Source organism: Miscanthus floridulus, chromosome 9 (assembly GCF_019320115.1).
Source record: "Miscanthus floridulus cultivar M001 chromosome 9, ASM1932011v1, whole genome shotgun sequence".
NCBI lineage: Eukaryota > Viridiplantae > Streptophyta > Magnoliopsida > Poales > Poaceae > Miscanthus > Miscanthus floridulus.
In genome coordinates, this window is record NC_089588.1 from 141,574,387 (window position 1) to 141,588,041 (window position 13,655).

Genomic DNA, 13,655 nt, shown 5'->3' on the forward strand with positions numbered 1-13,655 from the left:
AGATCCAGCTATCCAAAGAGCAGAAAATTAACACACACACTGGATCAATGAGCGTCACTAACACATTTCTATGATTGAAAAATATTTTCCTGGTCCTTTAATTCAAAAAACACACTGTTGTATACTGACATAGTTCTTGCCATAATCAGGTTCTTGCAGAAGTTTTCAAATCAATCTTACTCTTAGTATAGCTATGATCGTACCGAAGTAAATCTTGGTTTATGGGGGAACAACAAATAGGAAAGCAGTACGAGGTCTATGTCAACTACTTTGAAGACCATAATTAGTAAACTGGAGCTAAATTATTTATCATATCATAGCATTTAACATGTAGGAGTAACATATAACTAGAAACACAAAACTCAACTCCTAAGCTAGATTCATCAAGTTCAGTTATGGAAATATTAGGTAAGAACAAGGATGAAGTCATAAAACAATGATGAGAAAGCATCAGTTGTTAATGTTATAAGTAGGCGTTCCTCCAAGATCAAAGGCACGAACAGCTCATATTCTCATAATCTGATATCAAAATGTTCATTGTGGAAATCATCAATGCGTATAATCTGAATGCACAGAAATCGGAAGGAGTACAGGGGAAAAAAACACCACCCTAATCCAGTGGCTAGCATTTTTAGGTTCTTGCCTCTGACAGTCTATTGTTCCACCTCCACCCCTCCTGACTCCTAAGGCGCACTCACCCCAGTTCTCGGGAACTGGGGTTATCCATGGCGACTAAATTCCACAATAGAGGAAGAAAGAATAATCCATTACAAGGAAACGCGGTAATAGCTGTACCACGGTTAGGCGCGGGAGGGGGATGGTTTCAGCCTCCAGCAGCCGGGGGTTCGCGCAGGCCGCGACGGAAGAACAAGGCACCAGACTGCCGCAGTCGCTTAGGGAAAAAGGAGGAGTGAGGAAGAGTACTGACTCGGTGCCCTTCTGGCGGAGGATGCAGAACTGCTTGGGGGAGAGGACGGCGCGCCACTCCTCCTCGCTCCTCTGCTTGCGGGGGCGGGACGAATGACTGCGTCATTGGCGTGCGGGGGCGAGACGCCGACGGCCGTGCGTGGCGGGGCTGGGGCGGGCCGGCGGCCGCCGCCGGCACGCACAGGCGGACGTGGCGGGATGGGGTGGGCTGGCCGGGCTGCGGCAGCGGCGAGGCTCGGGCGGAGCGGCGGCGGCAGCGCGCGCGACCGGGCGTGGCGGGCTGCGACGGCGGCGGGGCTGCGGCCGAAACGGTTCGGCTTGCGGGGCTGCGCCGAAATGGTTAAGTGGTGAGGCCATTTTGCCGAGAGCCAGATCTGGGAGGCTCTCGGCAAACCTTCCCCCTTTGCTGAGAGCCCCCATATCCAGCTCTCGGTAAAGTTTTTTTTTTTCAAATTTCGTTCGAATTTTTTAACTAGCTAACTGCACAAAAAAATATTAAAAAAATAAAAATTATTATTTGCCGAGAGTAGCTCTCGGCAAACTGAACAAAAAATGATATTTCTAAAAAAAATTAAATCTCGAGAGCAGCTCTCGGCAAACCTCTTCGCCGAGAGCCAGCTCTCGGCAAACCATTGATCCAGGCCAGGTAAAAAAAAGAAATCTACGCCGAGAGCGGGCCTAGTTGCTCTCGGCAAAGAGCCTTTGCCGAGAGCAATTCCCTGAAGCTCTCGGCAAATAATATCCAAAAAAAAAATTAATAAACAGCAAACAGCTCCGGAAAAATACGAAATTTTGCCGTGTTACAACTTATGCTCTCTAATGGCTATACAAAAAGTTTGAAACTCCAGAACTAATTCGACCGTGACATTGTTTGAAAATCCTAATGGATCCTTCTCAACTTTATGAAACTTATTCGGAGATGTCAGATTGTAAGAATCATACACAACCACTTGTGCGAAACATTTTCAATTTTTTACCACAGCCTCCAAGTGTGATACCATGGCTTCATTGCAAATATCACAATTTTCCGACTTTGTTTCCTTTTTTAAGAATTTTTAAATCGTTGGGCGACATATGTTCGTGGTCTTCGATTCGTAAAATGAAAGGTGAAAAAAACGTCAACAAGATGTTATTTGCCCTCAATAATGCATAAATAGCATGAATATCATTTTCTACTTAATTTTTTCCCGTGTTTAAATCAATCGCTGTTCAAATTTTAATCGATTAAAAAAACTCCTTGAAATGCAATTAATTAATTATATATAGCAAATAATTACAAAAATACACAAAATTTTAATATTGAGTACAACCTGCAGTATGTCTATAGAGAAAAAAAGTTTGGAGCATATGAAAGAAAAAATAATTTAATTGGAGAGAGTTAGGAGAAGAGAAACACATGCACATAAAATATAGAAACCACCTTTGCCGAGAGCCTGGGAGGGGCTCTCGGCAAATATTTGCCGAGAGCGGCGCTCGGCAAAGAAGTTTGCCGAGAGCAGTAACGGAGAGGCTCTCGGCAAAGCGGTGACGCCGTCAGGGCAAGTCACGGCTATGGGCCGCGGCAATGTTTTGCCGAGAGCCTGATTTTGTCGAGTGGGCGGCCTACGGCAAAGGACCGTTTTGCCGACGGGCATTTTTTGCCGAGCGCGGCTCTCGGCAAAACGGCCCACTTCGCCGAGAGCTGTTGCTTGCCGAGAGGCAGGCCCACGGCGATCCTGTCAGTTGCCGACGGCTGGTGTTTGCCGAGAGCCGCTCTCGGCAAACGTTTTCTTTGCCGAGAGCCCGCGTTTTTGCTCTCGGCAAAAATCTCGGATCTCGGCAAAGGCCGTTTTTCCGGTAGTGAGTGTTTTTACAACAAATCAGTGAACATTACTTTTCAACCTGATTTTCCAACGAAATGAACAGGGCCTATGTTGTTACTACATGATCTAGCTTGACGTCAGCTAGAAGAGAGGAGTGTTTGGTTGGAATTAGGATATAGATCAAGTTCTTCTTCGACGAAGAACTTTTATCGGGTCCCATTCAAACTCCTTTGGTCGCTTATTCTGGTCTTTAGGTAGGAGACTTCGGTATACAAAATTATGCTAAATTATTGAGCTGTCAAAATTGTGCTACAATTAAATTAAGCTTGTGAAACCTACCGGTGCAAATTGTCGGCTCGTTACACAATACGACATTGATAAGTCATTATTAGCACCGGTTTGCAATCGGTGGTGATAAAGTTGTGCTAACTTTTACTATAACTTAGGGCGATAAAGGGTTTAGAACTGGCGGTGACAATATATATAGATGTAGTAGTGAGGCAACTATATAGAGTGTAATGATGTTGCAGGCGTGACAACAATAATCTGGAGGCCGGAGAGATGGCACGCACGCACACGCATCATGGATGTAGATCTAGGTGAGTATGTAGGCCAGGTTGCATGGACAATATACGTATATTGGTGAGGCAACTATATAGAGTGTAATGATGTTGCAGGCGCGACAACAATAATCTGGAGACAGGAAATCGAGCTGGCACGCAAGCACATGCATCATGGATGCAGATCTAGTAGAGCATGTAGGCCAGGTTGCATGCGTGTATGAGGCCGGGTTTAATTAGGTCATGTTTGGCACAACTTCACCGCCAGCTTCACAGGTAGGGATGAAAACGGTACGGATATTTTCTGATCGTATTCGAAACCGAATCCATTTAGAGGGGTTGAGATCTGTCCGTATCCGAGTCCGGATATCCAACATCCGATACCGTATCCGTATCCGAATACTCAAATAGCATATTTATGATGTCGATATCCAATCGTATCCTATCCGACATAGTTGACACTATCCGTATTCGAATCCGAATCCGAACAGAAATATGAAAACAAATGTACTATCGGTGATATCCCTCCGTATCCGATCCGTTTTCATCCCTATTCACAGGTGAAGCTCCTGAAAATCTACTGTCATATGGGAATAGGGTGGCATGAAGATGAGAATAGTATGTTTTCCCAACTTCATCTCGCACTTTAGGGCCCAGCTTGTTTGGAGGCCAAATTTGCCCGACGAGAAGGACGTCGACACGCCAGGCCGAGGTGAACGGTGCGTGTGTGAACGTCAGGGCATTGGCGACCACGGCTGTCGGGGAGTGGGCTGGGCCTCCGAGGTGCAGGGCTCGACCAAACGACCACCGAGAGGTGTGAGCGCGGGGCGCCACCGCGGCTCGTGGGCGCCAGGCTGTTGGGGTGAAATTAGAGGAAGAAAGGCATGGGAAGAAAGAGGAAGCGCGTAGGAAGGAGATGAGGATAAAATAGACAAGGAAAAGAAAATCTAAGAGCATTATGGTTGGGTTTTTTTGTGTGTATCATAATAAGTTATATATTTTACCAAATAGGTCACTAAAACAACTTCAGCATCACTCTGATAAAGTTGTTCGGTAAGCTAAAGTAGAAAAAAACAATTTCATTGGGCCTGTTCGCTTTCCTGAAAAGTTACGGCTGAAAGCACTGTTCACTGATTTATCGTGAGAGAAAAAAAAAACTGTTCGTTCACTAAAATAGTACGACTCGTAATACCAGAAAACTGGCCTGTCTATAACAAACGAGACATTATTATTAGTTCCGATTTGTCCTGTATCTATTGAAGGAGTGAAGGACGTGAAGGGTGGCGCCACGCGCGTCGGTCGATGTCCCACCATGCTGCAGCAGGTAGCGCGCGTAATCTGATCCACAGCGTGTGGGTGTGGCTCCTCGTCCTCCTGCTCTCATCCTCGTCCTCATATCGACAAAGCTAGCTATAGCTTGCTAGATCGCTCTCGAATATTCATGTATGCACTGCAGTGGGGCCGGGAGTGATGACGTGTCGCATATGCATGCATTGCTGCTGCTGCTTGCCTGCCTTCTAGTTCTTGGACGCTAGCGAGCTAAGCGCGATCACTGGAGTGATTGAGTGACTGAGTGAGTACTAGCAGGTAAGAACAAGCAGGTCCGTGTCTTCTAGAGCCGCGACCGGGAATGATCTAGAGCATGCACGCATATAATATCCATCGACGATCTGCAACAGCAACTATATATATAAGGGAACTGCTACTATAACCGCGGCAGCTTGCATCGTTCATCATCAGCTAGTAGCATTATATATCATCGTATCCTCCGATTCGGATTCCGATCTCAGCAGCTCGATCGATCACCTACAATACTATACCACCTATGGCTACGGCTGCTGCTTTCTCCTCCACCTCCGTCGCTGCGCCGGTGAGTACTTCCACGGCGGCGAGCAGCTTCCACCTCGGGGGTAGTAACAAGAAGCTCACTATCAGCATCAGGAAGAAGCAGCAGCAGCAGGTGGTGAACAAGTACCAGCCGCAGGGCGGCACGGGGCTCATCGTCAGAGCCATGGCGGTGAACAAGGAGGTGGACGAGACGAAGCAGACGGAGCAGGACAGGTGGAGGGGCCTGGCCTACGACACGTCGGACGACCAGCAGGACATCACCAGGGGGAAGGGCCGCGTGGACCCGCTGTTCCAGGCGCCCATGGGGGACGGCACCCACGTCGCTGTGCTCAGCTCCTACGACTACATCAGCCAGGGACTCAGGCAGTACAGCTTCGACAACACCATGGATGGCTACTACATCGCGCCCGCATTCATGGACAAGCTCGTCGTCCACATTGCCAAGAACTTCATGACCCTGCCAAACATCAAGGTACGGTACGCATGCATGCATGTAACCCTATATATATACACACACATATATACCAGCATGCATACTCTACTGTACATGCATGCATGTGCCTACATATATACACACACTTCAGTGGTTCAGTAGTCATTTTTTTTTTGTTTGAGGAAAAGGTTCAGTAGTCATTTTGTTCGCTTAATTCAAGCTTTCCTTTCGATTGAAGAAAAAATGGATTACGTCCATGTGGTGTAGGGCCCAGTAGAAAAGTCAGAGTCTGGCCAAAGTAGTTTTTAAAAATATATGAAATTCAAACAAATATATATCGAGCAATCAATTATGGAGAAATTTCAAATTTTCTCTCGGGTTGTCATTTTTCTACTAGCTTTTGGAGTTTCCAAAAGTCAAACAACTCACATAAGCCTAAAGCACAGAAGCTAGTGAGCTTCTGACTTTTGGCTTTTTGGAGGTTTTTTTTTTCTTTTAAAATGTCGAAAAGCTCTCAGAGAACCCAACTAATTAGGCCGTAAGCTAGCTATTAAGCGAATTTCTACAAATAATCTGACCAAATCTTTTTCTAGATCGATCACTTCTTTAATTCGGTCCATCACTTACAAAGTTAAAATAAATATATGAGTAATTAATTAACTGCTAGCTTTTGATGCTTCTGACAATCATCAGGTGCCTCTGATCCTCGGTATCTGGGGAGGCAAGGGCCAAGGGAAGTCCTTCCAATGTGAGCTTGTCTTCGCCAAGATGGGCATCAAGTAAGCTACATGCTAGCCAACTAAATCTGTCATGTACGTAGATTAGTAAGTACTTGACTATATACAGCAGTACTGAACAAGTATATATTTGCTGCCCCACACAGCCCCATCGTGATGAGCGCCGGCGAGCTGGAGAGCGGCAACGCCGGCGAGCCGGCGAAGCTGATCCGTCAGCGCTACCGTGAGGCCGCCGACCTCATCTCGAAGGGCAAGATGTCCTGCCTCTTCATCAACGATCTCGACGCCGGCGCGGGTCGCATGGGAGGCACCACCCAGTACACGGTGAACAACCAGATGGTGAACGCCACCCTGATGAACATCGCCGACAACCCCACTAACGTGCAGCTTCCGGGAATGTACAACAAGGTGGAAAACCCCCGGGTGCCCATCATCGTCACCGGCAACGACTTCTCCACGCTGTACGCGCCGCTCATCCGCGACGGCCGCATGGAGAAGTTCTACTGGGCGCCCACTCGCGAGGACCGCGTCGGTGTCTGCAAGGGCATCTTCCGCACCGACGGCGTCCCCGACGAGCACGTCGTCCAGCTCGTCGACGCCTTCCCGGGCCAGTCCATCGACTTCTTCGGCGCCCTCCGCGCCAGGGTATACGACGACGAGGTGCGACGGTGGGTGGCCGAGACCGGCGTCGAGAACATCGCCAGGAAGCTCGTCAACTCCAAGGAGGGCCCGCCGACGTTCGAGCAGCCGAGGATGACGCTGGATAAGCTCATGGAGTACGGCCGCATGCTGGTGGAGGAGCAGGAGAACGTCAAGCGCGTGCAGCTGGCCGACAAGTACCTCAGTGAGGCGGCGCTCGGCGACGCCAACGACGACGACGCCATCACCAGGGGGGACTTGTACGGCAAGGCGGCGCAGCAGGTCCGCGTGCCCGTGCCGGAGGGGTGCACTGACACCAAGGCCGGCAACTTCGACCCTGCCGCCAGAAGCGACGACGGCAGCTGCGTCTACAACTGATCCAATGCAAGATGGATATCGTCGTTGATCCAGATCCAATAGCAGCTACCTAGCCAACATTTTCGTTTACTACTTACAATTGCAACAAGTGTGTCAAAAACTCAAAACCTGCTTGAAACTACTTAGGTATTCTAGCTGATTATTTACATGATAATCTCTCTCATGTAACTAATTATTACTCAATGCAAAGGAAATTGGTATTGAGTACTCCGATGGAAAACAGCAAATTATTAGCACGGCTTTTAATTTGGATTCTCATCAGTGTGATAATCAAGAAGCCATGCCTAATACAGGTTGCATTTGTTGAATGCAAATTGTTGACACAAGTGGTGTACTACTTGTTATCATAATAAATACACCAATCCCGTTAAGTCAGGCTTGGTTAGGTGTCCTACATGGATTCTTAGCAGGAAAACGCTACTGAAAAACAACTTGGGCTAGAAGCCTAATTAGGAGACGAAAAAACAAACAAAACACCATATACTAGATGGTTCTTAGAGACATCTAAAGCTAGCTTCTCAATCAAATGTAGGGATGCAGATTTTTCTGGGGCAACCCACTGACCCAAAACCCAATTCACAAAAAGATAGGGCCAACAAAAAACTAATTCGGTGTTATTTGGGTCCAACACCATGTGTTAGTGGGTTGCCCAAGAGAAACTCCGTCTCCACCACGTCGTCCTCGTCGTTATCATCCGACAAGTGCGAGTCACCGGAGTCATGACCCCGCTCACCATCCTCCCATCGGTGTCCGCGTCTGAGGCCAAGCCAAAGCTAGTAGCTGCCGTGACGCAGGAGGACCTGGAGGTGGCGCTGCAACGAGTGGTCCGGAGCGCGGAGGAACTGGCTACCATGACATCCTCCACGTTGATGTTGCTGCAGCTGATGGCTACCACGCTTGTTTTTTGCAAATTTGTTTTGAGGCATGTGGCCTCTCCATGGTTGTTTTTTGCAAATTTGTTTTGATGCATGTGGCCTCTCCAAAGAGGTGTAGAAGTCTTGTTGTGTTGTCAACATCCTTTTTTGTCGGTCTAATGAATATTGCCGCATCATCACCGTACATGGAGAACCCGGAATCTCAGCGTTCTCCCTCCAATTTTGCTGAGCAGGGTCTATTCGGTTTCGCAAGAGAAGAGCTTTTGTAGAGGATCGATTGCTAAAATGAAAAACAGTGGTGATAAGGGGTCACCTTGCCTCAATCCTCGTCCATGTTGGATCGGGCAAAGTGGGATCCCATTGAGTAGGAGTTTGGAGGATGATGAAGTATTGCTAAAATCCATTCTCTCCAACATGGTGGGAAGCCTTTGTGTTGGAGTAGGGCGATAAGATAGTCCCAACGTAGTACCGAATCAAAAGCTTTTTGTGATGTCCAACTTCATAAGCAAGGCTAGCGTTTTTCCTTTTCTGAAATTTCTTGGCGATGTTTCTTACGGAGAGGAAGTTGTCATGTATGCTTCCCTTGATGAAGGCACTTTGGCAAGGGGAGATAAGCGCGTTCATGAACGGCGCGAGACGTAACGCAAAGTATTTTCGTTATGATTTTTGCGATTGCATGGATCAGGTTAATGGGCATGAAGTCTTGGATGCTTTCAGCACCATCCTTCTTTGAGATGAGGACAATATTTGCCGAGTTTATTACAAGGTTGAGGTCAGAACAGCGGATGTTGTAGAAGCTATTGACTGTAGCTATTGACGTATAGCAGAGAAGGAATACATACATGTCGAAACAATTTCTGTGGTGCTAGCATACAAATTTTTGTTGTGCCACATCCATGTCCAGCAAAGAATTGAAGGTTGTGGTTCATCATGAAATGGCGTGGTGATGCAGAGTCATAGAAACCAAGCCAAGAGAGTAGATGTCTGCTCTGCTCTTGCAATGATTAGTCTTGGCAAGTGAAGCACAGCATCCTATTGGCCGGCCGGGATGTGGCCACGTGTGCAGAACCTCATCCTCAGCGTGTGGCCTGAGGGAGATGTGGAAGCTGATACACAAGACGATCGAGCAGCTTGCGGCTCTCCTTTCCCTGCTGAACTGCCGGCCATAGGCAGCCACCGCAACGGCGGCCAGGCCACCAGTCCACCACCACCATACGTGCTCGCTCTTTATTTAATGCCGTGCGTGGCTCGACCTCTGTACTTTGAGCAGCGGCGGCGGTGGCCATCAGGTGGGTGTGCTGTGTGTGTTCCTACTTCCTTGCTAGCAAGGTCCAAAAACCAGAAATGGCGGCCGCCTTCTCCTCCACCGTCGGAGCTCCGGTGGGTGTCCTTTAGCTTGCTTTGTCGTTTCCATACGTCTAGCTAGTTCAACTTCTTCTTCATGTCATGATCATCTCCTGCCTGGCTGCCTCTCCTTCTCCTTGACGCATATATATTGTCTATATATATATATATGCAGGCCTCCACCCCGAGCAGGAGCAGCTTCCTCGGGAAGAAGCTCAACAAGCAGCAGGTGTCTGCGGCGGCCGTGAACTACCATGGCAAGAGCTCCAGCAGCGCCGCCGACAGGTTCAAGGTGATGGCGGCCAAGGAGGTGGACGAGACGAAGCAGACGGACGGGGACAGGTGGAAGGGCCTGGCCTTCGACATCTCGGACGACCAGCAGGACATCACCAGGGGCAAGGGCATGATCGACTCCCTCTTCCAGGCGCCCATGGGGGACGGCACCCACGTCGCCGTGCTCAGCTCCTACGACTACATCAGCCAGGGCCAAAAGACTTACAGCATGGACAACACCATGGATGGCTTCTACATAGCCAGGGGCTTCATGGACAAGCTCGTCGTCCACCTCTCCAAGAACTTCATGAAGCTGCCGAACATCAAGGTACGGTCCGGTCGGTCCTTATATAAGTATAGACTATAGATTAGTACGTACTATATTTTCATTTCATTTCATTTCATAGATGATACAATAATTTAATTTCTCACATGATATATAGATGATTTAATTAGTTATTAAAGTACTAAATAAATAATTATATATATAACCCACTACTGTATATATATCCCTAATATATCCATCTGCAGGTTCCCCTGATCCTGGGTATCTGGGGAGGCAAAGGTCAGGGGAAATCCTTCCAATGCGAGCTTGTCTTCGCCAAGATAGGCATCATGTACGTGCTGTGCTGTGCTGATTCGTTCGTCTTTCGTTTCGATTCGATAATACATACATACTCCTACATATATATCAATATATTGATCTGGATTCATATGCAGCCCCATCATGATGAGCGCCGGAGAGCTGGAGAGCGGCAACGCTGGAGAGCCCGCCAAGCTCATCAGGCAGCGGTACCGTGAGGCCGCCGACCTCATCTCCAAGGGCAAGATGTCCTGCCTCTTCATCAACGATCTCGACGCCGGCGCGGGTCGCATGGGCGGCACCACCCAGTACACGGTGAACAACCAGATGGTGAACGCCACCCTGATGAACATCGCCGACAACCCCACCAACGTGCAGCTCCCGGGGATGTACAACAAGGTGGACAACGCCCGGGTGCCCATCATCGTCACCGGCAACGACTTCTCCACTCTGTACGCGCCACTCATCCGCGACGGCCGTATGGAGAAGTTCTACTGGGCGCCCACCCGCGAGGACCGCATCGGCGTGTGCAAGGGCATCTTCCGCACCGACGGCGTCGACGAGGAGCACGTCGTCCAGCTGGTCGACACCTTCCCGGGCCAGTCCATCGACTTCTTCGGCGCCCTGCGTGCCCGGGTGTACGACGACGAGGTGCGCCGGTGGGTTGCCGAGACCGGCGTCGAGAACATCGCCAAGAAGCTCGTCAACTCCAAGGAGGGGCCGCCGACGTTCGAGCAGCCCAAGATGACGATCGAGAAGCTCTTGGAGTACGGCCACATGCTGGTGGCGGAGCAGGAGAACGTCAAGCGTGTGCAGCTTGCTGACAAGTACCTCAACGAGGCTGCTCTTGGTGCAGCCAACGAGGACGCCATGAAGACTGGCAACTTCTTCAAGTAGACCAACAATAGCACCTCTTGAGGTTACAAATAGTTCGTCGAAAGTTCATGAGATAAAATTTACATTGTGTTTGCCAAGATGGAACACCAGGCAATCGCAACTTCTTTGTCCGCGTCGGGTAAGCGAGATCCCCATAGATAGGGCGCCTCTTGCTATTGCTAGGCGGCCGGCATAGGAGGAGGTGAATTGGATTCTTTTTTGTTACTCCATAGTTTCTCATCATCTAGATGCATGCTGCTGCTATATGTATAAATATTCCAGTTTCTGCTTAGTTCACTTACATTCTTCTTCACTGCACAATGCAACGCAATATATATGCACGGTAATTGTAAAAGGGCTGCTATGCTGAATGAGGAAAACATACAGATGATCATCTCATGGATCATATTTCAGGTAAAGCAGCGAATTGCGACATGTTTAAGTTGGTTGCACCAACCTGAAGGCGCCGCCTGTCAGATTTCCAGGATCATTAAGCTCTACCACTAGGACACAAGAATATGAATGGAACCAGTGCTGTTGTTCATACCTTCGTTGGATGAGTTAGTCATTAGTTCAAGTGACGACCCATGCCTGCTTGGAGCAGGCAAGAACGCAGTGGAGGCTAGGTGTGGGAAATCCTTCCCAGTGTTGCAGTAGCTGCCTGATCAGTGGCTGCTATGGCTAGTTGCTTTCACTTGCCTAAGATGGCCTGGGGTGCCTCTCAATTTATTCTTGCTACTGCACATTGGGTGGGGGGCTTCCTTTTAGTCAAAGGTTGAGGCTGATTCAGGTTTGTCCTTGCCCTAGGATAACTTTTGAATTGTATGGGTCTTTGTTTTCACACACTGACTCAGCACACAACCAATTAGGAGTTTTCACATTTGCTACTTATGATCAATTCAACATTCTCCCCCTTGATCATAAGCCTTATTGTCATAAATTTATTTCTCAACAAAATGATACACCACTACATAGGATTACAATAGTCAATTAAGTACCATTGAACCTTGATGACTATAGTACATCGTTCCATTTCAAAATGAACTTGTTTGTACAGTAAAGGAGAATGGTACACATATGCACCTCTTTATTCCAGAATTAGAGGCTCTCTACCGGACCCATGCCGGCTATGTGTCCATTGAATACAATGGGCGGTAGGCCTTTAGTTAGCGGGTCCGCTAGCATCAACTTCGTACTTATGTACTTGACATCAATTGTTTGATCCTAGATTCCATCTTTCACAACATAATATTTGATGTCAATGTGTTTGGCAGCACCACTTGACTTGTTGTTATTCGAATAGATTATTGCTGGTTGATTATCGCAATACAACGTGAGCGGTTTAGATATGTTGTCGATCACTCTCAATCCTAGGATAAAATTCTTTAGCTCTACTGCCTGCCTGGTAGCCTTATAACATGCCACAAATTCGGTCTACATTGTTGACGATGCAGTAACACTTTGCCTAGAGCTTTTCCATGAAATAGCTCCTCCAGTTAGGCTGAGGATACATCCAGATGTAGATTTTCTAGTACCTACACACACTGCAAAATCATCATTTTCGAGGTTATCAGACCCTTCCGGATGTGAGCATGTAACGTACTCTTAGTGTCTTGCAAGTAATGCAAGACTTTCTTAATGGCTTTCCAATGTTGGATTTGGCTGATATCTTCCAAGCATTCTAGTAACAAATGCCAAGTCAAGGCGACGACATACTTGAGCGTACATGAAGTTTCCAACAACCAAAGTATGTGGTACCGCTCACATCTGTGAAGCTTCATACTCATTATTTGGACACTGAAATTGTCCAAATTTATCGTCCTTCACTATGGAAGCAGGTGAGGCTGAGCATTTGTGCATATTGTACTTCTTGAGTACCTTCTTGATGTATGTCTTTTGAGACAAACTATCGGTGTTTTGAGAACCGACGAGTAAATTTAGCGCCATGCTACTCAAGGGAGTCTATGGCTAACACCTTGAGACACGAGGAATTTATAATGTCCAGTGCTGGAGACTGCGAGTTCGTGTTCCTCAAATTCAAGTGCTCCAAACGGCTTACAACAAGGGGTATGCAAGCTAGGGTTCAACGGATAGAAAGCTAGAGGTAGGAGAAATAGATCCCTAGAAAGAAGGCCCGACTCCCCTTATATAGCCGTGGGGGCCGGGATACAAGTAGAAGTAAGGGGTTCTCCCGACCCGAGTGGTCGAGAGCCCGAGGGGAGGGAGAAACTAGTGAACTTGGTCAGCTTTGATTCAATTCGAAATCTCAAATCAAGGCAAATATGTTCATTGAAGCAGGCAACCGATGAGGGATGGTCACAATAAAGTATACAAATCACTTTCAGATGTAATTGAGGGTAAAGAGGGGTGGTTTCGCGAG

General features: G+C 47.9%; 2 protein-coding genes across 2 annotated transcripts; both read left to right on the forward strand.

Annotated features, from left to right (window-relative positions):
* The first annotated feature begins 5,010 nt into the window (after nt 1-5,010).
* On the forward strand, nt 5,011-7,531 carry LOC136483144 (ribulose bisphosphate carboxylase/oxygenase activase, chloroplastic-like). The gene is made up of 3 exons (XM_066480234.1): nt 5,011-5,609; nt 6,264-6,349; nt 6,454-7,531. The coding sequence occupies exons 1-3, from the start codon at nt 5,115-5,117 to the stop codon at nt 7,322-7,324; spliced, it is 1,452 nt and encodes a 483-aa protein (XP_066336331.1). The 5' UTR covers nt 5,011-5,114; the 3' UTR covers nt 7,325-7,531.
* A 1,875-nt stretch (nt 7,532-9,406) lies between these two features.
* Nucleotides 9,407-11,567, forward strand: LOC136484347 (ribulose bisphosphate carboxylase/oxygenase activase, chloroplastic). The gene is made up of 4 exons (XM_066481598.1): nt 9,407-9,579; nt 9,719-10,144; nt 10,348-10,433; nt 10,537-11,567. The coding sequence occupies exons 1-4, from the start codon at nt 9,544-9,546 to the stop codon at nt 11,294-11,296; spliced, it is 1,308 nt and encodes a 435-aa protein (XP_066337695.1). The 5' UTR covers nt 9,407-9,543; the 3' UTR covers nt 11,297-11,567.
* Nucleotides 11,568-13,655: the final 2,088 nt, after the last annotated feature.

What these genes read in the sequence shown, in the direction of transcription:
- LOC136483144 (XM_066480234.1), top strand. Translation starts at nt 5,115, where the DNA reads ATGGCTACGGCTGCTGCTTTCTCCTCCACCTCCGTCGCTGCGCCGGTG. An exon ending in TGACCCTGCCAAACATCAAG is followed by an intron (nt 5,610 to 6,263) that starts GTACGGTACGCA and finishes GACAATCATCAG; the next exon opens with GTGCCTCTGATCCTCGGTAT. An exon ending in TTCGCCAAGATGGGCATCAA is followed by an intron (nt 6,350 to 6,453) that starts GTAAGCTACATG and finishes TGCCCCACACAG; the next exon opens with CCCCATCGTGATGAGCGCCG.
- LOC136484347 (XM_066481598.1), top strand. Translation starts at nt 9,544, where the DNA reads ATGGCGGCCGCCTTCTCCTCCACCGTCGGAGCTCCG. An exon ending in TGAAGCTGCCGAACATCAAG is followed by an intron (nt 10,145 to 10,347) that starts GTACGGTCCGGT and finishes ATCCATCTGCAG; the next exon opens with GTTCCCCTGATCCTGGGTAT. An exon ending in TTCGCCAAGATAGGCATCAT is followed by an intron (nt 10,434 to 10,536) that starts GTACGTGCTGTG and finishes ATTCATATGCAG; the next exon opens with CCCCATCATGATGAGCGCCG.